This window comes from Botrytis sinoallii (assembly GCF_014898435.1).
Source record: "Botrytis sinoallii strain Bc 23 chromosome Unknown BSIN_003, whole genome shotgun sequence".
NCBI classification, from domain to species: Eukaryota; Fungi; Ascomycota; class Leotiomycetes; order Helotiales; family Sclerotiniaceae; genus Botrytis; species Botrytis sinoallii.
Window position 1 is genome coordinate 3,250,938 of NW_024066030.1, and position 27,464 is coordinate 3,278,401.

The following is a 27,464-nucleotide window of genomic DNA, read 5'->3' on the forward strand; positions in this document are numbered from 1 at the left end:
TTACGTACATTACTCTTACAATTATCATAACCATGTCTTTTCCAGAGCCTGTTGCCATCATTGGCATGGGTAAGTTATTATATGTGTTTTTTGAAAGAAACGAAGTAGCTAATAGACGTTCAGGATGTCGCTTCCCAGGCGACTCAGATACCCCAGATGAGTTCTGGAAGATGCTTGCCGAGGAACGTTCTGGACTTTCGAGGCCGCCATTATCACGCTGGAACATTGATGGCTTTCATGCAAACAAGGCTCGACCTGGTTCTATAACTCCAGAAGGTGGTTATTTCATTAATGAGGATATTTGGAAATTTGACCCGGCGTTTTTCGGTATTGTACAAGAGGAGGCGAAGGCAATGGATCCTCAACAAAGAAAGTTGCTGGAGTGTGTTTACGAGTCTTTTGAGTCCGGTGGGATTACGCTGAGCCAATTGTCGGGCTCCAATACAGGTTGTTATATTGGAAATTTCACTTCCGACTACTACCTTCAAGGTCATCGAGATCACAACAATCCGAGGCCTTATAGTTTATTAGGTTCTGGTTACAGTATAATTAGCAACCGAGTTAGTTATCTTTTTGATCTTTGTGGTCCGAGGTAAGTTTCCTGTCAACTCATTTCTAGGTGCACAACTGAGAGTGTGCCAATAGTCTCACAATTGACACGGCTTGCTCTTCCTCTCTTTACTCTCTACATATTGCCTGCAGAGCGCTACAGACGAAAGAAATTGATGCTGCGGTAGTTGGTGGTACAAATCTGATGCTCGCCGTAGAAACCCAGATGAGTACAGAGAAAGTTGGTGTTCTATCAGCTACATCTACTTGTCATACTTTCGACGAGTCAGCTGATGGATATGGCCGTGCTGAAGGTGTTGGTGCAATTTTTTTGAAGCGTTTGTCTGATGCCATTCGGGATAATGATCCTATACGTGGTGTAATTAGAGGCACAGCTACGAATGCGAATGGAAAAACCAGTGGCATCACCCAGCCAAGTGCGAAGGGACATGAGACTGTAATGCGTACAGCCTATGAATTCGCCGGTCTGGACCCAAGAGATACCTCATATTTCGAGACACATGGCACTGGTACTCAAGTTGGAGATCCAATAGAGATTAAGGGTGTTGGAAATGTTTTCGTTAACGGCACGGACAGACAGAAACTTCTTGTTGGATCGGTATGTTATATTGTCTGAGTGTATAATTTATAATAATTAATCTTCTAGGTGAAAACCAATGTTGGACACAGCGAAGCAGCCAGTGCCTTGGCAAGTATAATAAAAGTATGCTTAGCTATGGAAAAACGCACGATACCAGCAACAATTGGTATAAAAAAATTGAATCCCAAAAGTAAGTTGTACAGTGCAGCTACTAAGATCATGCACTGACTGTTCAATAGTCGATTTCAAGGGTGGAAGGATAGAGGTCGTTCAAAAAATGACACCTTGGCCAAAAGGCTTTTCTACTTGTCGCGCAAGTATAAACTCATTCGGTTATGGAGGAGCTAATGCCCATGCAATTGTCGAAGCCGCCGACTCGGTCCTACCTGGGAAATTGACTTACACCCGACGGGGTCAGGATGAGAGGGATCTGGAAGCTAGCAGTGAAGAATCTGAGTCAGTCGAAATGGTGGGAACGAAATCTGCCTCGCAGGCGCGAGCTGTATCCCGTTCAGAATTTCTTCTTCTTTTTTCTGCTCATGATATCTCTACGTTGAAAAGTAACATTGAAAGGTGTCGTAACGTGGCAGAAGATTATAACATACTAGACCTTGCGTACACTCTTGGCTGTCGAAGATCGAATTTCTTCAATTGCGCATACACGGTAGCACGAGAAGATGATGTAGAGGAGGATCTCATGGAACACGAGATTACGTTCGGAAAGAGGGGAAAGGGTGGAAACATTGGTTTCATCTTTACAGGGCAAGGAGCTCAGAACGCACAGATGGGTCGAGAACTGATGTTGACATTCCCATCATATATCGACACGATAAGGAAGCTTGACCGTTCATTGCAGTCTCTAGGGGATGATTCTCCCGATTGGACTATTGAAGATGTCCTGATGGAGCCTGCAGTAACCAGTAAGATCAACGATGTCGAGATTTCACAACCTGTTTGCACAGCCGTTCAAATAGCTCTTGTTGAGCTTCTTCGACTTTGGAATGTAACGCCAGTTGCATGTATCGGTCATTCGTCTGGTGAAATTGCATCTTCATATGCTGCAAACCTCATAACAGCCGAGGAAGCTATTATCTCCGCATTTTACCGAGGACGAGGGGTTGGCACTCTCAAAGTGAAAGGTACTATGTTGGCTGTTGGCGCCGGCCCTGAAGAAATACAACCTTATCTCACCGACGGACTGCGTATTGCATGCTATAACTCGCCTAACAGTGTTACATTGAGTGGTGATATTGAGCCTGCTACCATAGTTCAGAAAAAGTTAGAATCTGACAGAGTATTCGTTCGTGAGCTGAAGACTGGCGGTAGAGCTTATCACTCACATCACATGCTGAATATCGGCAATGACTACGAAAGTCGCTTGTCAGAAGCACTTTCTAGATTTGGCGCATCTCAAACCACGAATCAAGCTCAAGTGCAGAATCCAGTATTTTTCTCTTCCGTAACTGCTCAACAAATGCCATCCAATTTCAAACCAGGACCTAGCTATTGGCGTCAGAATTTGGAGTCTCCAGTACGATTCACTGAAGCGGTTGAAGCTGCATTGGCAGCAGATCTTGGAATTTCACAATTTGTCGAAATTGGCCCTCACTCTGCTCTAGCTGGTCCTTTGAGACAGATAAGAGACAACCTCGGGATAACACCCAAAGACTTGGATTATGCTTCCACCTTAGTACGTGGACAGAGCTCTGTGACTCGTCTTCTGGATCTTGCTGGAACTCTTACTATGAGAGGATTTTCGGTGAATGTCGAGCGCGTCAACGCCATTGAAAAACGAGAGGGTGGCGCTATAATTACAAAAACTGGCTTGCCGATTGTTGATCTTCCTAGGTTCTCATGGAACTACTCTGCCGGTGAGATAAGGAACAAAAATAGACCAAGTGAAGAACATCGCTTACGGAAATTCAAATACCACGACCTACTGGGTGCCATTCTTCCAGGGTCCTCAGTGGAACAAAGACAATGGAGGAATATGCTTGACTCTAAGAATTTCCCGTGGTTAGAGGAGCATAAACTTGGACCGCAACCTGTGCTGCCCGGAACTGGCTACTTAGCAATTGCAACCGAGGCTGCTCGTCAATTTTTCCACGACAAACTGACGGTCAATGGGGCGTTCCGATATTTCTTTCCCAACATTAGCATCACATCTGCATTAAACATCCCACCCTCTGGATCCCAAGTGGAGATTGTTACCACAATGAAATTCGCCACCATAACTGCTTCAATTACGTCCAAAACGATTGCGGAGTTCACAATATCGTCTATTCAAGCTGGCAATTGGACGAATCATTGTGTCGGAACTGTCACAAAGAAGAAAGCTGTTACCATGGCTCCAAGATTCGATGAAAGTAAGTTACAAGAACCAAAGGCTGCTCGAACTTGGTACCGTGGTTTCCAAAAAGTTTCGCTGAATTACGGACCAGCTTTTAATGGGTTAAGTAATATCCGTACCAATCCAGCTCTGGAAGAAGCCGTTGCGGACACTGAGCTCTGTCCTGATGGTGTCTCTGAGCATGATTCCGCATATATCGTACACCCCGCAGCGATGGACACCTGCATTCAAGTTGCACTGATTGGAGCACACAAAGGCTCCTTAGCCGGCTTAAAAGATCATTTGTTCCAACGTCAATGGCTAATGTCTCCTTATGGTCCTGGGCCGATGATGATCACATCACTCAATTGACCCCTGGAAAAGGCAAGGTCCTTGCACATGCAGAGTTTTTCAGTCTACGTGCCATGAATGGGTGGTGTCAGCTTTTCTCACCTGAAGGCAAGCCATTGTTTGAGATTGAAGAGCTGTCATGTACTCAGTATTCGGAAGCCCTTGATGACCTTGGAACGATAGATCGTCACCCATACCTTCGCACTGTATGGAAGCCAGATGTCGATAAGATGGTCTCCAACTTGACTGATAATTCTCTACTCGATCTTATTGTCCACAAACGTCCTGGATTTAACATCTGTGAGATTTTAAATACAGAATCAATGATTTCCGACAACCTTCACAGAGTTCTTGAAAGCGGTTCATCCCTTCGTCGGTACAAGACTTATACTGTTATGGCTCTCGGCGACGTTGATATAGAGCCAATAAAAGTCAAGTATGAAGCTTTCCCTGGTGTTGTAGTGCAGAAGTTGGTTTTAGACGATGTCCCGGAGACATTCTTTGATTTGCTCATTGTGCCTCAATTTCCTAGCGACGAGATTGATTTAACAAAACTCAAAGGTCTATTAACACCAGGTGGAAACATGCTGCTTTATAGTTCAGAGTTCAAGAATGGCAATACAATCAAAACAGATCTTCAATTGGCTGGACTTTACACACTTCTTGAAGACAAAGAGTCTTTGCTAGTTAGTCCCCATCAAAGGACCAGTTCTGATCTGCCAGCAGGAGAGATTGTACTCGTCACAAGAACTTCTCCAACGGTATTCGACTCTCATATCTATTCTGGATTGTCAAAGAGTGGAAGGTTAATCACCTCAATTTCCCTACAAGACTTCAAATCCCACGCTCATACAAAAGCAACCTACGTTTTTATTGTGGAGTCCGAGTCTAGTATATTTCATGAATCTTTGACGAGCCAAGAGCTAGCAACAATACAGTCAATCGCAAGTGGAGCGACAAATATGCTATGGGTTACTCATGGCAATCTTCTGGAGGGAGGCGATCCTAATGCTGGAATAGTCATTGGACTAGGCCGCTGTCTTCAGACAGAGCATCCAACTCTTACTTTTAAAACTTTGGACTTGGATCATCGAGATCCTATACAGACTATCTCCAACATAACAACCATTCTGGATGCAGCTGACAGTGGAGACGAAGATAAAGAGTTTATGGTCAAAAATGGTATTTTCTATGTCAGCAGACTTTCTCAAGACCCTCTACTGGATCAACAGTTTGTTGCTGGGGTTGAGTCGGAGCCGAAAATGATCCCATATGAGCCAGAAAAATGTATCAGGTTGGGGATCGAGCGCGTCGGTATTTTTGATACGATACACTTTAAGGACGATGAGTTGGAAGCTTCACTTAAACCTGGAGAAGTCGAGGTAGATGTGAAAGCAGTCGGTTTGAACATGAAGGTAAAAGACTAAGACTTTTCTGGTTTCTCAAAGCTAAACTATTATAGGATTTCGCAACGCTGCAAGGAACTTATAATTCGGAAATACTGGGTCTTGAAGGTGCTGGTATAGTCAGAAGCATCGGTACTGGGGTCACAAATGTTGCCATTGGCGACCGAGTAAGTTGGGCTGGTTTTGGAAACTTCCGTAACATCGAAAGATATGACTCCAGATTCCTCCAGAAACTTAAACCTGAGGAGACCTTCGATCAGATATCAAGTATTATGATGCCATTCTTAACTGCTATATATGGATTAATATATCTTGCCAAGCTTCAACCAGGAGAATCGGTACTCATTAACTCTGCTACTGGAGGTGTAGGACTTGCGGCAATTCAGATCGCAAAAATGATTGGTGCTGAAATTTTTGCTACTGTTGGAACTCCAGAAAAGAAGAAATTCTTGATGCAAGAATATGGTCTTCAGGATGATCATGTTTTATCATCGAAAGATGCAAGCTTTGCAGCTGAAATCATGCAGACTACAGGTGGCCGTGGAGTTGATGTATCCCTCAACTCGCTTGTTCGTGAGCAATTGAGAGCCACCTGGAACTGTATAGGACACCACGGTCGTCATATTGAGCTCGGACAGACCGATATCCTAGATCAAGGTATACTGGACATGAGTCCTTTCAAGAGAGGCGCTTCTTTTATTGCCATGGACTTGGTTCTTGTTTTCGAACACAAGCCGGATCTTATTTCTCAGTAAGTTAACACATTCCCGACGGGATCTATTCACACTGACATCAATAGGATCTTGGGCGAAATTATGCAATACTATCGAGATTGTAAGATCCAACCCCTCCCAAATCTATCGGTTTTCCCTGTCTCTGCAATTGGCCAGGCTTTTGAAGAGTTTGGCAAAAACAGTAGAATTGGAAGGGTTGTTGTCAGCTTTGACACTGAGACGATCAATGTAAGTTATTCCATAATTCATTCAAGATTGTGCTAATCAGACGCGTCTCAGTTTGCGAAGAAGAAGAAGTCAATTGCTTTCAAGTCAAATGGTTCATACCTACTTGTTGGGTGTCTTGGAGGCCTTGGTCGATGTTTGGCTCGTCACATGGTTGAAAAGGGCGCTCGTCACTTGATTTTCCTTGGGCGCTCTGGTGAAGACAGACCTGAAGCTGCATCCATGATTAAAGATTTTAGAAATGATGGAATCACTGTGGATGTAGTGAAAGGAGATGTTACGAGAATTTCCGACGTCCAAAAAGCAGTTGACTTGGCTGCCGGTCCGTTATTCGGTGTTGTGCAAGGTGTAATGGCTTTAGATGTAAGTTGACTGAAATGTGGGGTTTTATGAGTGAAATACTAAAATTATGAAACAGGATCGACTTTTTACAAGCCATGACCTGAATAGCTGGGAATACGCCGTTCGTCCTAAGGTCACAGGAACTTGGAATCTTCACAATGCCGTTGCAAGCCACTCTCTAGACTTCTTTGTCATGCTCGGATCATCATCTGCTTTATCTGGTTTCCCAACACAAAGTAATTATTGCGCAGGAAATTCTTTCCTCGAATTCTTTGCGAGATACCGTCAAAGTAAAGGTCTACCAGCAACCACCATCTCACTTACCGTCGTCACCGAAGTTGGATTTGTGAGTCAAAATGAGAGAATCGAAGATGGTCTAGCTAGAACAGGAGTTCATACCATCAACGAAGCTGGTGTCATTGATCTCATCGATACTGCCATGATGAAAGCCCCCTCATCATCCTGGAACCTGGATCCATTGGCCAACAGCTTCATCGTAACCGGCGTTGAGCCCCTCCAATTGAGTGCAAATCTCGACATTGATAGCATACCATTTTGGAGACAGCCACGTATTGGACCTGTTTTTAACGCGGTTCTGGCCAAGAAATCAGGAAACGAAACTGGTCCTGGGCAAAATAAACGCAGACTTTTGTTACCCGATATCTTGGAGATGATAACAGAGAAATTTTCCCAGACATTCAATGTGGCTGTTGAAGATATTGACCCCGGAACTGAAGTAGTCAGGTTTGGTATGGATAGTATGATTGGAACGAGCTTAAGAACGTGGTGTTATAAGACTCTGGGGGCTGATATTGCAGCATCAGAGTTCATGAGCTTAAATTTGACGGCGGATTCATTGGCGAAGAAGATTTATGATATAAGAAAGGGGTGATAGAGGAAGTAACGCGGCTCAGATATTGATTGAAATCCTTGTTGTTTTAATACTTGGTTAATGTTATGTAGTTTATCTTGTTGACCCAACTCATCTTGTATTCACTTCCATAGATATTCAGTTCACTTGAATAAATGGGTCCGTGTGGTTTATTCAATATGTTGAATTAGGTAAACAAATGTAGATGAGCCTGAAAGTAAGGCTCTTTGACTTGCCAAGAATAAGTAATGAAAGCATGATACTATCTTTCTTCCCGGATATCACATTGGTCTCGTTGTAGTAGTGTGGGGAGGTTGATCATGTATCTATTTAAAATTTTTACTTTTCTCACAGTAGCCAACTTTGCTTGAATCCTTTGATTTTTGATGCTACATATATAGACACCAAAACTCCACATCAATATCCAGGAGGTGCAGGGATAGTTTTCCAGACAAGAAATGCGTTTGTAGTTGTCACATGACTAACGTAGCTGGCAGGGAATTGGCAGAAATGAGAAAATCAAGCAAGCAATCGCTATGGGATATCCACCGCCTGCCATCATGACCATCATTTTGTACTTTCGCAATCACGTGACAAAAAACACCAGGTCACCTTGAATGCCGGTGTAGGCTGGTGTAGCCAGAATCATGAAAAATATACTTTTAAATACCTTATGCTTAATGTCTCGTATCAGCCATCCTCAAGCATCTTAAACGTCTCCGGCTCGGTGACCGTATCCCAAAGACAAACCTTCGGTCTCCGAATGAGTTTCCATGGTTAATCTTCGGATTCCATGTTCAATTCTACCATGGATATTGACCCACATCTCAGAGTTCGAGAGCGTATGAATCAACGCAAGCAAAGCCGGTCTATCTGTAAGACTCGATCTTGAGTTACTTTTAATTGATGGCGGGGATCTCGTGGTTTAAGTAAGTACCGGCAGAGGAAGGAGGTGCGAATAGTAGTCATCATTTCTCACGCACGTATGTAATGAACATATCCTTCGTAGACCATAGCATAAATGACAAGAAAAAAACAATATCCAGACCCAATCCTTCAATCAACATTGCTATCATGACTCAAACTTCCCAAATGAAAGTTGTAATAGTAGGCGGATCGATCGCAGGCCTAACCCTCGCACACTGTCTATCACGCTATGGAATCGACTACATCATTCTCGAGCGCCGCCACGATATAGCGCCACAAGTAGGTGCTTCAGTAAGTTTGATGCCTAATGGATCACGAATTTTAGATCAATTGGGAATGTTTGATGCGGTCTCGGAAAACATTGAACCTTGTGTTTTTATGCAGACATGGGATGAGAACGGGAGGTTGCTTTCTGAAACTGATGCGCCGATTTTGACGGGAAAGAGGTATGTGATTTTCAATTTGAGAAGGTAGATTGCAGTGAGATTAGATAGAAGGACTGATTTGGGATAGATTGGGTTACACGATAACGTTCTTGGAAAGGGAGACACTTTTGGAAATTTTGTATCGACACCTTCCCGATAAATCGAAAGTTCTGACTGGCAAATATGTCAGGTCAATTGAACAAGATAGTAAAGAAGCGGTTGTAATCTGCGAAGATGGATCAAGGTATTCTGGAGATGTGATTGCAGGTGCAGATGGCATCCATAGCACTATAAGATCAGAAATGCGAAGACAGATCGCAAAGGAGGGAACGACAAAAGATCTTGAAGCGTTGAAAAGAGATGAAATTGCTCTTTCGGCAGAATACAGTTGTTTATTCGGAATCTCTAAACCAATTCCAGGATTGGAAATCGGACATACGCATCGCAGTTCAGGAAAGGGCGCTTCGACTCTATTGTTTGGTGGCGTGGATGGAAAATTATATTGGTTTCTGTTCACCAAGAATGAAGAAAGAACATTTGGTGATGGCATTCCGCGCTATAAAAAAGGCGATGAAACTAATCATGTAGCAAAATACATGCATCATCACGTATCGGGCAACATTCTCCTTTCCGAAGTGTGGAAAAATCGTATCGTGGCAAATTTTGTCACCATCGAGGAAATGGAGAATGAACACTGGAATTGGAATCGCGTTGCATGTCTTGGAGATTCCATACACAAGGTTTGTGCCCAAATCTTCAAGACGAGAATTGCTTTCTGTGCTAATACAGATTCGTTAGATGACACCAAATCTTGGCCAAGGAGCAAATTGTGCAATTGAAAGTGCAGCAGAAATGGCTAATAGTCTAGCGAAAGCGCTGAGAGACGACGGCAGTAAACCTGCTATTGAAGATATCAACAGCGCTTTATCGCTCTATTATCAGAAACGTAACGTAAGAGCAAATTTGATCGTGAAAGCAGCAAACAAATTTACTCGTGTAGAAGCACTTGCTACGACGGGTGATTGGGTCGCATCTATGTTTATAATTCCACGCTTAGGAGATATTCTTGCCGACCGAGGTGCAAAGGTTCAGGTTGGAGCTACGAAATTGGACTGTCTGCCGATGCCAAAAAGAGCATTGGAAGGGACAATGCCTTGGAGTACGAACTCTGGTATTGGAAAGGAGGAGAATCGAAAGCGAAGAGCCCAGCTTGCATTGCCATTAATTCTCATCGCTCTTTGGTTCTTCTGGAAGAAAACACCAGAACCAAAGGGATTTCCAGTGACGAAAACCTTCTCAGAGGTGAAATTGGACATGCTGAGCTCTATTGCCAATGCCATACCATTTGCAACCATCTGGACAATTGAAAGTTACCGTCGCGGAAACGCTCTCACCGTAGCGAATATCTTGTAAGTCACCTTCGCTTCCTGGCATTTTTTTTAAACCTACTAAGAGAATTAAAACAGCCCTACCGCATTCCTTTTGCTGGCTCAAAAGCTTGGAATTGAACTCGTTGCTCCAATCTATTTCTTTTTTCACTACGTTCAATCACCGCAGGAAAATTTTGCGGCCCTTGATAATCGACTGACAAATATAGCTTTCGCAAAAATATTGCCTCTGGCAATACTTTCGATTTTCTTGGGTCCCTCCTATTGCATATGGAGCTCTATCGAGCTTGAGTCTGCGCAATGGATATACGACAATGCTTGGTATTGGTATCCAGTCTACTTGACCATTTTTTTGAGAATTCTGAAATTTATCGTGAAGGACACTACTCGACTAAACAGGATATACAAGCCTACAGCAGATTTGACGTATCTACGGATTTCATACAGCATTTCCATTCTTATTTGTGCAGCGTTTTATCTGTACGGAAGCCTCAGTAGTTCAACATCGATAGCTTTCCTCACTCAAGAGCTGCAACCTCCAATTCAGCCGATTCAGGCGATTCTGGGTGCTTTTTCGGAGCTTTGGGCGGCGAAACAGACCTCTTTATACGGTGCCGCATTTTATTGGACATTTCTTCATTTCGCCGATTTAAAATTCGTCGGAAAATTAAAGCAAAGCTGGCTTTTGATTTTGACGATATTTCTCTCTTCTACCTTTTTGGCGGGACCAGGTGTAGGCTTGATAGTAATGTGGGCGTGGAGAGAGGAAATAATGGCAAAAAAACATGTAGTCCCCGAGTAAATTGGATGTTGGGTGGTAAGCGTGGCAAATAGAACAACAATCGTGTCAGCGACAACTATAACCTTGCTTGAATGATACCACGTATAAAAATGATTGGTGATATGGAGAGAGTGGACGGATAGTTGATTGATTGAATCGATATCTGTGTTGTTGGTGAAGGATTGGATGACCCTTGATTATAGGAGTGCCAATTTGGACAATGATTATTCACCAGCTCATCGAATTAGAGCTCAAGAAACTTCACTTTCCAATTCTGAGGCTCGGTGACGTTCGTTGGTTGAGACCCAACATCCGTGAAAAATTTCCCCAAAGTCAATCCCCACCTGCTTCGGAGATCTACAATGAACACCGAAGGCAACCGACGAAAGGTGCAGCGGAACGGGCTCCACACATATGTATCGATGAATCCCAAATAATGCGTCACAGAATTCTCCATTTCCAAACCAATCTGGAAAAATGTATCAAAGATTGAAGGAAATCAATTTTCGAAACCCTCTGGAGTTAGAATGGAACAGTATCTTTTTGATCTTAGGATTCTTTGTTCTAGCTCCCATCTTAATTGCATGGACTCAGAGGCCCGATGAAGAGTTGCTGCTCGAGAGGTTAAAAGATCTCGATTTACCGATTGTAGGAGTGGAACCAAATGTCAATGTTAGTGAGTCGCTAGAAATCGGCACTCAAACTGTAAGCTTTGAAACTCCAGAATAACATGCGGTTAATACTAATCCTACAAAGTACCCAAATTCGCCATACGTTGTACCGGCCGATCGTGTTCCCATTGTCATTCTGCCAAACTCAGCCATCAACATCATAAAGTCTCTCCCAGAAGCAAAGATATCATTTGAAAAAGAAGTGTACGCTCGACATCTGGCTCACCTCTTGCTCAAAAAAGACCAGAAAATTTTCTCCGAACCGATTCTTAATTCAATCAAGCAGGACCTTACTCGGAACATTTCGAAAACCCTTGATACGTTATGGGATGAGGTAGACTACGCATTCGAAAAGAACATCGGAACTTTGCCGGATGACGACGAAGGATGGAAGAACGTGTCAGTGTATGGAAAGGTACTAAATGTGGTTGCATTGTTATCTGGAAGAGTATTTGTTGGTGCGCCGTTGTGCCGTGACGAAGAGTGGATCAAAGCGACGATTGCATACACGATAATCCTCGGGGTAACAGTTGGAATGCTCTGGAAACGCCCTTGGTGGCAACGTAAAATTCTGGCACCCCTATATTTCCGAACTTTAGTTGGTGTGCACAAGAAAGCCGAAGAACTGTTGAAACCACTCCTAGAACGCGAAGCCGCACTCGATCCCTCAGAGTGGGAAAAGAAAGCCGAAGAACAAAATGATGGACAACTTATCAGATGGTTACTATCACATACCCCGCAGAAGGGTGGAAAGATAGATGTGAAGCAATTGGCCCATGATCAATTGACAGTGAGCTTAGCTGCTATTCACACCACCAGCATTACGATATCCCATCTCTTATATGACCTGGCAACCTATCCCGAACATGTAGCTCCGCTCCGAACAGAATTGGAATCCGTCATTGCCGACCACAAAACAGCTGGGGGAAATGGAAAATTGAGTAAGGTAGAATTGACCAAATTGTGGAAGATGGATAGTTTTATCAAAGAGTCGCAGAGACTTAACCCACCAATTCTTGGTAAAGAATCCACCCCATGAGAGACATGTTGAGACTAATTCATGATTGTCCCGATTAACAGTCCAGATGCGTCGATATCTCACCTCACCACTGGCTTTACCCTCGGGTCATATCCTTCCATCAGGAACATTTTGTGGAGTAGATGCACAAATGACAAATCGCACAGTTCCATACTATGAGGCTTCTCCAATAACGCACCAGCAAACACCGTTCGACACATTTGATGGATTCCGCTTCAGTAAACTGCGATCTGTGCCAGGAAATGAGAATCGATATCAATTCGTTACGTCCAGTACAGAGAGTTTGAACTTTGGGCATGGTACGTTCTTCATTAATCTCGACACGCTCTTTGATTTATGCTTATCGATCAACGAATTAGGAACTCATGCGTGCCCTGGGCGCTTCTTTGCAAGCAACGAAATCAAGATTGCTTTTGCAGAGGTGTTGTTGAAATGGGACGTGAGACTCAAACCGGGAGAAGGAAGGCCAGCGAATTTGTACACTGACACAAACGTGATGCCGAACATGAAAGGAGAGGTGCAGATGAGAAGAAGAGAGTTAATTTGAGAATCAATGAATAAGAATTAATTGAATGACGTTTCCTTGTCAAGCAGAGGTTAACGTGCGCTTGCTAGAAAATCATGATCTACTCAATTATGTTGTAATGTGTTGTGTTCTGTTGTACAGTAAAACCTCTCTATAAGGATGCCGGTTCTTGTAGTATTTGTAAGGATATACAAACTTGTAAAGAGGTATCCGACTAATCCCGACCCACTAGCAGCTGAAATTTGACTAGTCTTGATCGGGTCATATTCTCGCGTTAGTTTCATTATTTTCCATTTCAACTAAAATGCTGATATATTCATCATATGATAGTTGAATATTGAGGATTTTATTGCTTTAGTAAGAATATACGTAACTGTAAACCGGGAATCATGAGAATATTCTTATAAAGCGATTATTCTTATAAAGCGATTATTCTTATAAAGAGATTATTCTTATAAAGAGATTATCCTTATAAAGAGATTATCCTTATAAAGAGATTATACCGTAATGTTAGATATTAAATGTTTCACAGAGAAATTCCGAAGTGGGCCCATCATAATTCCGTGCTGTCCGTTTCTTACCTCCAAAAATCCGCAAGTGGCATGTTACGCTATTGAAGAGTCTTGAGTAACTTTGGCTTGACATTATTTGATGATTATTTAGAGTTCGTAATTGAATTTCAAAATTTCCAATAAGAACTCGACAAGCAACAAATCTCACAATGTCATTACTCGTAGATTTTCAACAAAAGGATCAAACAAGTACTAGTATTAATAAAGGATCGATCTATGTACGAAGTATGCCTACCAATCTATTCAGTAACCTTAAACTCCTCACAAGCCAGTTCGCACAAATCTTTAGCCGCAGCACCACCCAATATCTTCAAAACAGGAAGAGATACGCCCACCTCCTTCAAGAACCAACTTCGAATCTCGACTGCAATCAAAGAATCAATACCCAACTGCGTCAAAGGTGCACTCTCATCGATTGACCCCGAATCTGCCTGCAGGATAAGCTCCAACTGCTTCGCGAAGCATTTTTGCATAACACCGAATACCTCATCCTTTGTTTGCGCTTTTGCAAGTTGCTCCTTGGTCGGCACTTCAACCTCACCTTGAGAATCGCTCTCCTCATTGGTGAAATCATTCATGACGAATGCGAATCGAGGATTAGCATGCCATCGAGGTTTATCGCGTTCTTCACCCGTTAAGGGCGCGACCATACCAATGATGATTTCAGGACAATGATTGCTGGCTGGGTGTCCTGATTGCACTGCTTCGGATAATACTTGAAGGAATTCATGTTCGGGAATTGTGAGATAATTATAACTGCGTAAAGCAGACTCAGTGAATCGACCTGAGCGTTCAACATATCCAACTCCGAGAATCATACCAATATGAATGACCGATGCGACACCCCCGCGCTTGCGACGTTGCTCTGCGAGTGAGGCCATATACTACAGATTGTTAGTCGGAGAACGTTGTACAAGATGAGAAGAAGGATGACCACATACCATATTGGCGGCGGCGTAATTCGATTGTCCAGGAATTCCGTTGACGGCAGCCAAACTGGAGAACAACACGAAGAAGTCGAGTTCCAATCCGAATACGGCATCAATATTGATGGTACTGAGTACTTTAGGACGAATAACCCTCTCGAGTGTTTCAAAAGGCATATCTGAGAATGGTTTGTCATCCAAGACCATACATCCGTTCATCACTCCTGCGATTGGTGGCATTGTCTTGATTGCCTCTTCACGCAATCTGGTGACTGCTTCCTTGTCGGTAAAATCAATGGTGTAGACGAGAACAGCCGCGCCCATTCTTTGCAATTCTTGTTGCCATGGAGTGCCAGATTTGACAGATCTGCCAAGCGTTAGTAATGATTGTTGAAGCAGTATATCCCAAGGAGTTTATAAGAGCCTCAAACTTACCGACTACCAATAATGATATATCTAGCCCCGGCCTCAACCATCCACCTACAGATTGATTGTCCCAAGTCTCCAGTCAAGCCTGCTAATAAGTAGCTCTTGTTCTTGTCAAATATCTGGTTTTGGGAGAATGGCTTGACATCGACGGTCAGAGTTGTGTTACTCGTCCAATCTACGACGGAAAGTGGAGAGAACGAAGAAACATGACCATGTTTCAAGCTTCCGGCATTAAGTAAAAATCTTCCTTCAATATCCTTGGTTTTAGTTGAATCTGCATAAGATACAACATCAGCAAGAACTGTTGATGGGTCAACAGAAGATGAAGACTTTGCTGGCGTGACACCTAGGAAACCATCAATTTCGATTATGCTGGTGAGTTTTGTTAACGCGTCTTTGACATGTTTGCCGGTACCACTAATGTCGACGAATGATTGAATTGAAGCTGGTAGTAAGTCTCGGATGGCACGTTTAGACAAAGTGGGGTGAACCTTGATACAATTTTGAATTGACGTGGTAGACTTGGTGCTTGCAATATTTGAGATGGACTTTCCATCCGCTTTGGCTATTGACTCCACGGCTTGACTTAATGCAAAGCTTGGTTCGTGAAGCAGAACGCTTGAGGAACCTTTGTTCAATATCTGCTTTGCTAAGAGGTAAGCCATAGCACATTCGAGGTACTCAGGAGTAGCTTGACTGGCTGGAATGGACCAGTCTTTGGGAACAGTGATGAGTGACTGGTTCGACGCGGAGAGGGCGAGGATCGATGATCCGGATTTTGTCTTTCCTAGGATGATGTAAAGGAAATTACCGTCAATGTTCACGGTATACAAAGACGAGAAGGAGACAGAAATTTCCAACTCGTTTTCGCTATCAAGATGATCCATGACTACCTCTTGGACTTCAAGGTTAAAGCGATTGCCGACAGTAGGAGGGGTAATTGTCACTTTTTTTGATGCCAAAAGAACCTCTTCTGTGATGACACGACGTGTAGAGTTCAATACGTCGTTCAATTTCTTAATCGGCTTCACTCTCGGAAGATACAATTGCCCGTTTTCATAGATCATCTCTGGCTCAATTGACCACAACAAGTTCTCTTTGCGTGAATCTAATAGGCCGGTTGCAACCTCAAGCCGAACTAGTGTCTCCCCAATTATCTTAGCAGCATTTCCCTTCAAGTCGACATCCAAAAATTGCAAGTTCAAGTGAGGCATTTCAGAGATGATAGATCGACCTAATCCTATTGCCATGTTGGCGTATGGTTCATCAGCTTTACATCCTGTGGTTACCCAGAGAACGGATTCGGCGGAGTTGATCACCGTCTGGATACCCTTCAAACGTTCTGCATTCATTGATTTGAAGATGGGTTCGTCGAGATCTGCAACACTCAGAATTGTGGTTCCAAATGGAATTGTGAGCTTTGATGCCTCTTCCCAGGTGGCAAGGACAATTGTCTTACGGGTCTCCCAGGATGGAATGTCTTGTTTTATCGTCTCAACAAGTGATTGGGTGGCAATACTTGATCCTCCGATAACAATGAGGTCCTTTCCTGTAGATTCCGGATGATATTGAAGCGGTTCTCGAAGCTTTTGGACATCATCATCAAGGGCCTGACTAAGAATCACAGAAACCGTGTAACGCGATTTATCTTTGAAATCATTGACAATGGCATCAACACCTGAGAATCCAGTCTTTTTCAGAACTGAATCCCATTCTGGTGGTGAGATAGTGGGACGATATGGTCGCCCATCTGCACCTCCGAGCCACCAACCAGGTAAACCAGCCATGAGGAATCCAGTCCGTTCGAGATGGCCAGTGCATTCTAAAAGGCAGAGATATCCGCCAGGCTTCAGGAGTGTACGGACGTTTCTCATGGTCTTCTCAAGAAACTCGGTCGCATGAAGAACATTTGATGCAACGATGACATCGAAAGAGTGAGCTTCGTACCCCTGCTCCAAGGGATCTTTTTCGCAGTTGAGGAGACTGAATGTCATGCGGTTGGCATAGTCACTGAAAACTTCCCTAGCTTTCATAAAAAAGCCAGTCGATATATCCGTGAAAGTATAATGAGCAAATGCATCCCCGATTCCTGTAAAGATACCTTTGGTAGCCCCTCCAGTCCCTGCACCAATTTCCAAGACACGCATTTTTGGGTAGCGATGCCCGATCTTCTTCATTGCCGCTGTGACAAATTTGTTTGACGTGGCCATCCCAATACCTTCGGTGTATAATCTGTCAAGCAGTCCATTTGGTAACATATGTTCCAACATCGTCGTTGTACCTCTCACAACATCAGGGAGATTATTACCTACAGCTTGCATCAATTCGAGATCGACACATTCTGGATATTTGGAAGCCATAGTAATCAATTCTTGGAGATCATCGTTGTTCCACTCCGGCTTGATCGAAGGATGTGTTCCTTTGGAAACAAGATCCGTGACGTGGTTGATCCAGTTAAACAAAGGACGGTGATGGTCTGGGATATTCTCAGGCTTAATCTCAGACATCAAGTGACGCATGTAAGCGTAAGAAAGTCTTTCGCCCAAATCGATCAAGTGAAGTGCTTTTGGATCATCATCTTCAATATCGACTTCGGAAATGATGCCTCCCGAGATATCAGCCGCCCACAGCGTTTCAAGGTATAATTGTCGATCTTGAGACGGTCTTGCTGCCGTAAACGATTGCATTTGCAATCCTTCGATTTGAATCTCGATTTCGTTGGTCAGTGGATCAAAAACATCAACGTCGCCAACATAAGTGGCTGCATCATTAGCAGTAGTGGGGGTAACTTCGGTAATATATCCATCCATTCCAGCCAGGGCTGTCTCCTTCTCGAATGCTGCTTCGCAAAGCGCAATGTTGAAGCTCATCTTGGCGATTCTTCTTGGCAAATATGGTGTCCAGAAGCGCTCATCACCAGGACTGGCAAATGCTGCTAATGTTGCATGTAATGTCATATCCAAAAACGCCGGATGTACCAATAATCCTGTATCAGATAAACATCTTCTACCTTCGAGCGAAGAGATATGCATTCGGCGTTGACCTTTTTCAATGCCTCGGAAGATTCCAGTGAACTCAAGACCAACATTAGCCAGGCTGTCATAGAATCGATCCACGTTAAGTGGGCCAAGCACTGGTCGTACGGGCGAGCGAATAGACATCGCGTCAGGAGATGGAGTTCCGAGTGTCATTTCAATACGACCCGAGAAAATCATTGACATTGGTTTGCCACTTGGCGCAGCAGTACACCAGAAATCTGCGCAAACAATCTCATCACTACCACTAGCACTTGAAGATCTAGGTTTGAGTGCAAACATAACCTCGACTGCTGCATTGTTTTCCTCGAGATTGATGGCTCTCTCAATGTCAACTTGATGCAGCTCTACCAGACGGATTGGTTTGCCATTAGCAAGCACCTTTGAAGATTCTAACGCCATTGAGCAGTAGAATGCGGCGGGGACCAAGGTTTGGCGTTGGAATTTGTGCCCAGAAACCCATGGCAGCTCGTCGAGCTTAAATATGTTTCGCCAGCGATACTCCATATCTGTGTCATCAGCGCACCTGACGCCCAAGAGTTCGTGGGGTGGGTCGACTCTGTTACGATAATTGCGAGAAATTCGAGACTCGAACCAGAAAGTACGGCTATGATCCCATGAATAGGTTGGTAATCCCTTCAAAAGTTTAGGGGTTGTCACCACACCACCTGAAATAGCATCAAGGTATTTCTTGAAACTTATTCTTTTTCCATTGATGTGATTCAGCAGGAACCCCAGTGCGTTGGCAAATGCAATCGAATCATTCTCTCCACGAGATAGCATCCCAGTATATGGCACAACCGCATTGACGGCATGCTTAAATGTCTGTGCCACTGGTCCTTTAAGTGCGGGATGTGGCCCCACTTCAACTGCAGCATCGAATGAACCAAATTCTTTTGCAGCTATGCTGACGGCCTCGAAAAATCTGACGGGTGAGACGAGATTGTCTAGCCAGTATTGTGTCTCAAGTTCGGAAGATTCACTGGACATATTTTTTAAGTGTACACTTGAAATCCACGTACAATCTGGTAAGCTGGGCTTGGGAGATATTTTGCAGGCAGCAAGAGATCTTGTGTATGGTTCTGAGCAGGGTAACATGTGATCGGAATGATACGCAGTATCAACTTTGAGAACCCGGGCAAAAACGCCTCTATCGTCAAGTGTCGACTTTGCTTTTTCGATAGCATCTTTGTTGCCACTGAGAGTGACTGTCTTTGGAGCATTACTAGCCGCAATGGAAATTTTGCCTTGGTATTCTTCACCAGCGCAGAACTCAAGAGCCTCGTCAAAGCTCAATCCTGCCGCCATCATCGACCCTTCTTCTCCACCCTTACCTTTTGCAAGGTGCGCATGAAGGCCACGATAGTAAGCGATACGAATGGCATCACCAGCCGTCAACCTACCTGCAGCATAAGCAGCACCAATTTCTCCAGATGAATGCCCGACTACAGCAGAGAATGTGACCCCAATCAGCTTCAACAAATCTACAAGAGCAATCTGTAGGGCTGTGCAAAGAGGTTGCGAAAACTCAGCTTTTTCAATTGAGGATTTTCCGACTGACGCGACAATTTCTTCTTTCAATGACCATTTCGGAGCATCTGGAAGCTCACGAAGTGATTTCTCAAGGGAATCAATTGTCTGAGAGAATGTGGGTATATTGGCGATCAGCATTTTTCCCATTGCCGGCCATTGTGCACCTTGACCCGTGAAGACACCAAGAATCTTCCTTGATGATTTGTCATTTACATTCGTCGACCGAATGCCAATAGCTAGATTAGGGTTCTCTTCTTTTGCTATTATGACTTTCTCAAGCTGATCTAACAAATCTTCGGTGTTCGATGCTACAAATGTAGCTTTGGTTGGGAAGTTACTTCGGCCCAGTAGAGAATACCCCAAGTCTATTAGATTGACTCCTTCATGCTCTTCAATATAATCGCTAAAGTTCGTGATGTTCTGAATTAAACAGTCCTCGGAAATAGCAGATATCGTGAATGGGATGAGTGCTGTTGATTCCAAGCCTGGTGTAGGTGTACAAACCTCGTAGCTTTCGAGAATAGCATGTGCATTGGTACCACCGAAACCAAATGAATTAACGCTGGCACGGAGAGGTCCCTCAACCGCTGGCCATGGTAATGGAGCCGTGGGAACATTCAAATTCCCATAGAAAGGTTCGATTGCCGAGTTGAGACTTTGAAAATGCAGATTGGGTGGGATAGTTTTCTCTTTCATTGCCAATCCGGCTTTTATGATACCTGCTAGTCCTGCTGCACCTTCTAGATGGCCAATCACTGTTTTGATGGAGCCAACGTGAAGGGGCTCTGAATTGGGGATGTCTGATCTTTGTGGAAAGAAAGCACTGCTAATTGCTTCCGCTTCAACTGGATCTCCTGCTGGTGTTCCGGTGCCGTGAGCTTCGAAGTACTGACATCTTTCTGAAGGCTTTGTACAGTCGAGTCCAGCTCGAGCATATGTTTGACGAATTAAATCGGCTTGAGATGCAGCAAGTGGCATGGTGATACCTTTCGACTTACCATCCGAATTTACACCAGTCTAGTCATAACGAATTAGCCATCGAGACATTAAAAACGGAAACAAAATTATGTACCTCGCGAATTATATATTCAATGTCATCTCCATCTTCCAAAGCATTCTTCAAAGTCTTCAAAACAATTGCCGCGGTCCCCTCACCACGTGCATATCCATCAGCTCTTGAGTCCCACATCTGAGATCTCCCCGTCGGCGAAAGCATATGGAGATTTGACTCTCCAATATACATTTCTGGACCAAAGATTAAGTTTGCACCAGCGGCTATAGCAGTTCGACTTTGTCCACTTCTAAGTGTCGAAATGGCATTATGAACGGCAACCAAACTTGATGAGCATGCAGTGTCAATTGTCATCGAGGGTCCTTTCCAATCGAAGAAATAAGAAATCCTGTTCGACATGATACTGCGTGCTGTTCCTGTTGCTAAATATTGCGGAATATCTTCAATGTCTCGCATTAGAACATCAAAATAGTCGGCGCACATGAGTCCTACGTATACTGCAGTAGAAGTGCCTTGCATTTCTTCGATCGACAATCCTGCAGCTTCTAGAGCCTCATAGACGGTCTCCAAAAGTAGTCGTTGTTGTGGATCAAGGGCTTCTGCTTCTCTTGGATTGATATTAAAAAACGGAGCATCAAATGTCGTTGGGTCTTCATTAAGAAAATATGATTTGGTGGCGTTGGTGGTTCCATGGTGTTCACCATTGGGATGATAGAAGGCCTTGATGTTGAATCGTGAGGATAGAACCTTTTGAGTCAAATCGTATGGATGATGGAGAAGGTTCCATAGTTTAGAGGGTGAAGAGGCGCCACCTGGGAAACGACAGCCTGTGCCTATGACGGCTATAGGTTCGTTTGGGACGACCATGATGCAACGATTAAACACAACTCTGAAGGGGAAAAAGGGCAGTCTGGGTATTGGTAAATGGAAACGGTTGTAGTGGATGTAGTTGATACGATTGCAGTTGGAACGATTCCAGATGAAAGATGTAATATCTTGAAAATGTGGTGTATCAGTAGTTGATATGATATGCTTCATTGATGAAGCTTTACAATGCATAACACGTGGGTTCGGGGGTACATTGTCATGTGTTCTGACTTGACTACTCCACTCACGGGATCCGAGTAGGTCACTGCGGCTCCCATGAAATCACTACCGACTTACAGCTCAAGCAAATTCAAAAGCAGCTGCTGCACCATTTCATCTCTTTCACTGAGAGAATCGATGTATATCGACAACATTGAGACTTTTTTGATTTGTTTACTACAGAGAGAATTTTAAGTGTACTCGTTTTACAATCTCAGTCATGCAAGCAGTAATTCAAACCGGACCTGGAACGCTCCAGCTGACTGAGAACGTACCCAAGCCATCAGTAGAGCCAGGATCGAGAAAAGTCTTGGTGAAGGTACATGCTGTAGCTCTCAATCATAGTGACTGGAAAATGGTTGATTTCTCGGCCAAACCTGGAGCTATCAGCGGATACGACATGGCTGGTGTTCTGGAAGCTATCGACGATTCCATGAACTCGGATCTAGTTGCTGGAGATCGAGTACTAGGCGTCACGAGCATTCACGGAGGCGCATTTGCGGAGTACGTCGTTACAGACGGAGACCTGCTAGTCAAAATCCCCGAAAACATGGATTTTCAACATGCAGCAAGCTACGGTGTGGGAATAGTCACAACTGGTTTGGCATTATACGGAAACGAGTGTTTGGCATTGAATTGGCCAAATACAGATGGGACAGGCAGTGCAGCGCCTCAGAAAACTCGCGTCGGACCCCGAGGGTGGAGTGGTGGAGACGCGCTCACAGATAACGATAACGAAACACCGCGCATTCCGGTACTTGTCTACGGGGCGTCAACTTCCACCGGGACTTTGGCTATTCAATTATTACAACTGTCTGGGTATGAACCGATTGCTGTATGTTCGCCTCATAATTTCGGACTTGTACAATCGAGAGGAGCATCGAAATGCTTTGATTATCATTCGCAGGGATGCGGGGCTATGATTAAACAGTATACCCATAATAGATTGGAATACGCACTTGATTGTATTACCACGGCATCTTCAATGCGTCTTTGCTACGAGGCGATAGGTGCTACTGGTGGAAAGTACGTATCGTTAGATCCATTCAATGCAAGGGTACAACGGTCACGTGCGGATGTCAAACCATTTTTTTGCTACGCGCTAACAATATTTGGTTTACCTATTGAACTCAGTGGAGAATTTGCTCGAGATGCAAAACCTGAAGATAGGAAGCTGGCGGAAAAATTTGTAAAAATTGCTGAAAAGTTGATCGAGAAGGGAAGGTTGAAGGCCCATCCTACGATGCTAAAATCGGGGGGCTTGGGTGGAATTGCGGGTTCAATAGATCTCTTGAGGAAAGGAAAAGTATCTGGGAGCAAATTAGTGTTTGATGTTGTTGGTAATTGAAATGTTTTGAAGTTAGGCTCAATTTTTCATAGAGTCTACCATTGGAAAGTTTTCTAGCCCAGAGCTGCGCGTGCCATTCAGGGATCTCGTGTTGATATTTTCCCGTTTGATTTTTGAAACCTAAAGATGCCGATACACCTCGAAAGGAATAGATCCTACTCGATTTCGCGGGAGAATGCCAGAGCTATTTCAGACTTGACCACAAGATTTCCACTCCAACCACGTCAAACTGCCCTTTACTGTTCCGTGAGCTAGTACTTTTCGTCCAAACATATTAAAGCAAGACTTCAATTGATTTTCGCTTCATTATAAAATTCACGGAACCAATTAAATTCAATCACAGTTGTTCTATTAGACTACTCAGAATACTATCTACAACGCTCTTTAATTTGAATCTGTGCCGTTGGGTCTACAACGAGACTCATATCACTCTTTAAATTCTTTGGCCTTTCAGTTCCAGGGAGTAGCTGAAAATCATAATTCCGCAGAAGTTCGATCAGCATCGTCTTAATCTCATTGCTGGCAAAAAAGCGGCCTGGACAACTGTGAGTTCCGTGTCCAAAAGCCAGACTATCCTTTCCTGTGGTCACTAGTTGGAATTTGTTTTCCGCGCCTTGTTGCTGTCTGAGCTTCTCGAATCGAAAACCGTCGAATTCGTCGGGATTTTCGAAGATTCTGGGATCAAAACCGATGGAGCCGGCTGCCATACCAACGAAAGATCCTTTTGGTAAGATTGTACCATCTGATAGCTGTACTGTGTCCATCATCTTTCTGTTCATGGTGACTACCATTTAAAGTTTTAGTGATTCATCTGAGAGAAAATTGAGATTGAGCTTCATACCTAGATTCAATGGGTTCATTCTCTGACTTTCCTTCAAGAACGAATCCATTTTTCGCAGTTTGGTGAGTATTTGTTTGGTGATTTGAGTATTTTCGGGAAGATTAGCGGCTATCTCTTCGCGGAGAGCTTCAATGTATTTTGGTCGTGCTGCAAGGTCAAGAATCGCATTACCTAACTGTTCGAGAGTTTAGTTCAGACTCATGTCAGCCGTCTAGATTTGCGAAAGTATTTACTCACCAGTCCAGACGTAGTATGCAAGGCTGCAAATGCTGTTCCAAAATGGTGAGTCTTGCATCATAAATTGCGGGAGAGTTGTAGAGAATACCCACATATCAACTGGAGTGCGGTCAGTACGTCATTTTCAAAGTTTTGTAACGATCAACTCACGAGTTGGCATCGACCTTGGAAAGTCGCATCTTTAGCATTGTTTCCCGAGTTATCGATCATCCATTGAATCATATCTTGTGGTTTCTCAAAATCATCCCGCTCCATCTCCTTGAATCTTTGATTGAAGATTGGCCGCAGGAATTCTGCCGCATCGGTATAGTGTTGGCGAACTTTCTTTAATTCTGGCGAATAAAGAGCATATATTGGTCTAAAAAGTGGGTGTCGTGCCCAGACCGCTCGACCCCCCAAGAAGGTGTCACGAGTATATGTAGTCGATATTTGAATCCATTTTTCATTCCTGCATAACGGCTCGCCTACCATCACTCGTCCACTGACCTTTGCCACCATTCTTAATATGATGGGATATAATGTCACTGACATCCAGTCCTTGGGCTTCGGCAATTCAGTTGCAAAAGCGAGCTCTGTCTCAGCTTGCATGTTCTCCAATGCACGCGCGATGCTCTGTGTGAGGTCAACCTTGACACTTGTTGTGACTGCATCTCCTTCGGTATTGTTTGCAAACGCCGTATAATGCCCAAAGTATCTATCTCTGAATTCTTCGAGAAATGAGATCTTGTCTGGGGGTAAAGATTTGATCTCATCAATGTACTTGATGGGTAAGATGATTGTAGGATGAGCCGCTGTTGGCAGTAAAAATGGCGTGTTTGGGCACTATTTACGTCAGTAATTTTCTGTCTTCGCTAATTTTCACGAACAGTTCATACCTGGTTGTACCCGTTGATCAGAGCAGAGCGAAGATCACTCGCATCGCCTATAACTGGAGCATCGAAATTCAATTTCTTTGAATTGAGGAATTGGAATAGGTAATACAATGCGAAGACAATGCAACCCGCAATCACAGTATTGGAATTTGCCAATGATATTGCCCCCAGATCTGCAAAGTGTATCATTTTGAACAGACTCTTTTGTCAAGTTCAGAAGATGGAAAATCGTACAACAAAAAGAATTGTCAGTCAAGTCAATTGCACATTGGCTACAAGTGTATACATCTGGATTTCAAAGCAAGCTCAAGCCATAGAAGAAGAAAGATCTGGGCTATGCCGCCTTTCGCGGTTTGCGGTCACACATACCGAAGTTCTGGCGGAATGTGTCGGCACCCGGATGTGGTTCGTGATCAGCCCCATAATTTCATCGTCCAATAATATGTATCGTATTTCTTTTCGGAGGCCGTTAACGAACATATCCAGATCACTAAATTGAATCGTTTAACCTTTACCACATCATCCATGAGCAGACACCCAATTCAAACTTGCGGTAAATCGTGCTAAACATTTCAAGATGTTTGCAGTTGAATTGCTCGAGCGACTCGGTTTGCCAACTATCTATCTTTGGATTGGATTTGTTTTGGTAGTCGTAAGAATCCCAGATATATCCTCTGTAAATTCAATGCTAACAACTTCGCCTTTAGCTTCTAGCATACCCTACATATTTTGCAATTTACAACCTATACTTTCACCCATTGAGAAAGTTTCCAGGGCCACTTATAGCCAGATCATCATACATCTGGTACGCCAAGAATTGGTAAGCCATATAACACTTGCAAGTCTCAGAATCACAATGAAATCATCTAATCAAACAAATGCAGGATTGGAGGAAGATGGCCTCATGCATTATCTGATCTTCATGAGAAGTATGGTTAGTTCACATTTCCACAATCACAACATGAGATTCATAACTCACAAGCCTCAGGTCAAGTTGTTCGAATAGCCCCTGATGAGCTTGCATTCAGCTCAGCTCAGTCTTGGAGAGATATTTATGGACATTCAGTGAAGGGCAAGAAGTACTTCAGAAAGACCGACTGGTACGCAGGTGTTGGTGATCTACCAAACTCCATCTCAACAGAGCCAGATCCGCAAAAGCACAGTAACATGCGCAGAGTATTAGCCAACGCATTTAGCAATTCTGTTCTCAAGGGCCAGGCAGATGTCATCAATAAATATTTGGACATGTTCGTCAGTCAGATCAAGAAACATGACAATCCAAATGGTATTCCAGTCGAAGAATGGTTCAACTGGCTGACATTCGATATTGTAAGCATTTATGTAAAGTGATGGCGATGTAGTGTCGATGTTAATGAAACTATTCATAGATCGGGGATCTTACTTTTCATGAATCTTTTGGTGCAGTCGAAAATGGTAAGCTATCACACATGCCCCTCTTCCATGAATTCATTATGCTAATATCTCCCTAGCCCGAACACATTTTTGGATTCACTTGATCATCAACGGTAATTTCATTCGAAGTCTCTATCCAATCTTCCAGAAGATCCCGATCAGCAGACTCTTCATGAAATGGATTATTCCAAACATGGATGAGATCCGTCAGCAGCGACGGGAACACATTGCCCATACGAACTCTAAAGCCATGAAACGGGCCAATCGTGATGACATTGTTCAAAAGGATTTTTTCAGCTTCTTACTTGGTAAAGAGGGAGCGGATACTTCGGAAATGTTCTTGACTGCGCAGGCCCACACTCTCATTATCGCTGGATCTGAGACTACAGCTGTCACGCTGACAGCTATGGTATCATTCTTACTTCGTTATCCGGACAAAATGAAGATTCTCATTGACGAAGTGCGTGGCGCATTTACTGACAAATCTCAAATTAATGTTGAAGGAACTCTACCCCTAGAATACCTCTTCGCCGTGATCGAGGAAACACTACGCATTCTCCCTCCAGTGCCATTTGGCCTTCCTCGTACGTGCCCTGGAGCAGTCATTGACGGCCATGTGGTTCCAGAAGGGACCATCGTTTCCGTCTCTCCATATACAGCATCTCACGATGTAAGGTATTGGCATGATCCTGAGGGATGGCATCCCGAGCGATGGCTCCCTTCTGACCATCCTCTTCATAATCCCGTATTCGATCAAGATAATAAAGAGGCAAGCAAACCATTTAGTACTGGACCTCGTGTTTGCTTGGGTGTTAATTTGGCATATATTGAGCTAAGGATGACACTCGCGAGGCTATTGTTTGAATTCGATATGGAGTTGCTTAGTAAACCGGTCGATTGGAATACGGAATTGGATTTCTTTCAATTCTGGAAGAAAGTTGAGACGAGAGTAAAGTTCACCAGTCTTCATTGATAGATGTGCGTGAAGCGGAATG

At 43.7% G+C, this 27,464-nt stretch overlaps 7 protein-coding genes across 7 annotated transcripts; 5 read left to right on the top strand and 2 right to left on the bottom strand.

Annotated features, from left to right (window-relative positions):
- Positions 1 to 32: 32 nt before the first annotated feature.
- On the top strand, positions 33 to 7,429 carry EAF02_002545 (uncharacterized protein; the record flags this gene model as incomplete). Its single annotated transcript, XM_038898593.1, has 10 exons — positions 33 to 69; positions 124 to 592; positions 646 to 1,168; positions 1,217 to 1,340; positions 1,390 to 3,816; positions 3,864 to 5,245; positions 5,293 to 5,987; positions 6,036 to 6,198; positions 6,250 to 6,558; positions 6,614 to 7,429. The coding sequence occupies 10 exons, from the start codon at positions 33 to 35 to the stop codon at positions 7,427 to 7,429; spliced, it is 6,945 nt and encodes a 2,314-aa protein (XP_038762285.1).
- Positions 7,430 to 8,398: 969 nt separating this feature from the next.
- EAF02_002546 (uncharacterized protein) lies at positions 8,399 to 10,950 on the top strand (the record flags this gene model as incomplete). The annotated part of the gene is made up of 4 exons (XM_038898594.1): positions 8,399 to 8,781; positions 8,849 to 9,500; positions 9,559 to 10,169; positions 10,227 to 10,950. The coding sequence occupies 4 exons, from the start codon at positions 8,399 to 8,401 to the stop codon at positions 10,948 to 10,950; spliced, it is 2,370 nt and encodes a 789-aa protein (XP_038762286.1).
- Positions 10,951 to 11,406: 456 nt separating this feature from the next.
- EAF02_002547 (uncharacterized protein) lies at positions 11,407 to 13,284 on the top strand (the record flags this gene model as incomplete). The annotated part of the gene is made up of 4 exons (XM_038898595.1): positions 11,407 to 11,634; positions 11,686 to 12,619; positions 12,681 to 12,938; positions 12,999 to 13,284. 4 exons carry the CDS (start codon positions 11,407 to 11,409, stop codon positions 13,184 to 13,186), a joined length of 1,608 nt encoding a protein of 535 aa, XP_038762287.1. The 3' UTR covers positions 13,187 to 13,284.
- Positions 13,285 to 13,976: 692 nt separating this feature from the next.
- On the bottom strand, positions 13,977 to 21,539 carry EAF02_002548 (uncharacterized protein; the record flags this gene model as incomplete). The annotated part of the gene is made up of 4 exons (XM_038898596.1): positions 13,977 to 14,621; positions 14,679 to 15,030; positions 15,099 to 20,677; positions 20,733 to 21,539. 4 exons carry the CDS (start codon positions 21,537 to 21,539, stop codon positions 13,977 to 13,979), a joined length of 7,383 nt encoding a protein of 2,460 aa, XP_038762288.1.
- A 439-nt stretch (positions 21,540 to 21,978) lies between these two features.
- On the top strand, positions 21,979 to 23,106 carry EAF02_002549 (uncharacterized protein; the record flags this gene model as incomplete). Its single annotated transcript, XM_038898597.1, has 1 exon — positions 21,979 to 23,106. One exon carries the CDS (start codon positions 21,979 to 21,981, stop codon positions 23,104 to 23,106), a length of 1,128 nt encoding a protein of 375 aa, XP_038762289.1.
- A 368-nt stretch (positions 23,107 to 23,474) lies between these two features.
- On the bottom strand, positions 23,475 to 25,245 carry EAF02_002550 (uncharacterized protein; the record flags this gene model as incomplete). Its single annotated transcript, XM_038898598.1, has 6 exons — positions 23,475 to 23,890; positions 23,948 to 24,122; positions 24,185 to 24,216; positions 24,277 to 24,283; positions 24,335 to 25,006; positions 25,060 to 25,245. The coding sequence occupies 6 exons, from the start codon at positions 25,243 to 25,245 to the stop codon at positions 23,475 to 23,477; spliced, it is 1,488 nt and encodes a 495-aa protein (XP_038762290.1).
- Positions 25,246 to 25,633: 388 nt separating this feature from the next.
- EAF02_002551 (uncharacterized protein) lies at positions 25,634 to 27,442 on the top strand (the record flags this gene model as incomplete). The annotated part of the gene is made up of 6 exons (XM_038898599.1): positions 25,634 to 25,708; positions 25,764 to 25,876; positions 25,941 to 25,990; positions 26,045 to 26,385; positions 26,445 to 26,490; positions 26,547 to 27,442. 6 exons carry the CDS (start codon positions 25,634 to 25,636, stop codon positions 27,440 to 27,442), a joined length of 1,521 nt encoding a protein of 506 aa, XP_038762291.1.
- Positions 27,443 to 27,464: the final 22 nt, after the last annotated feature.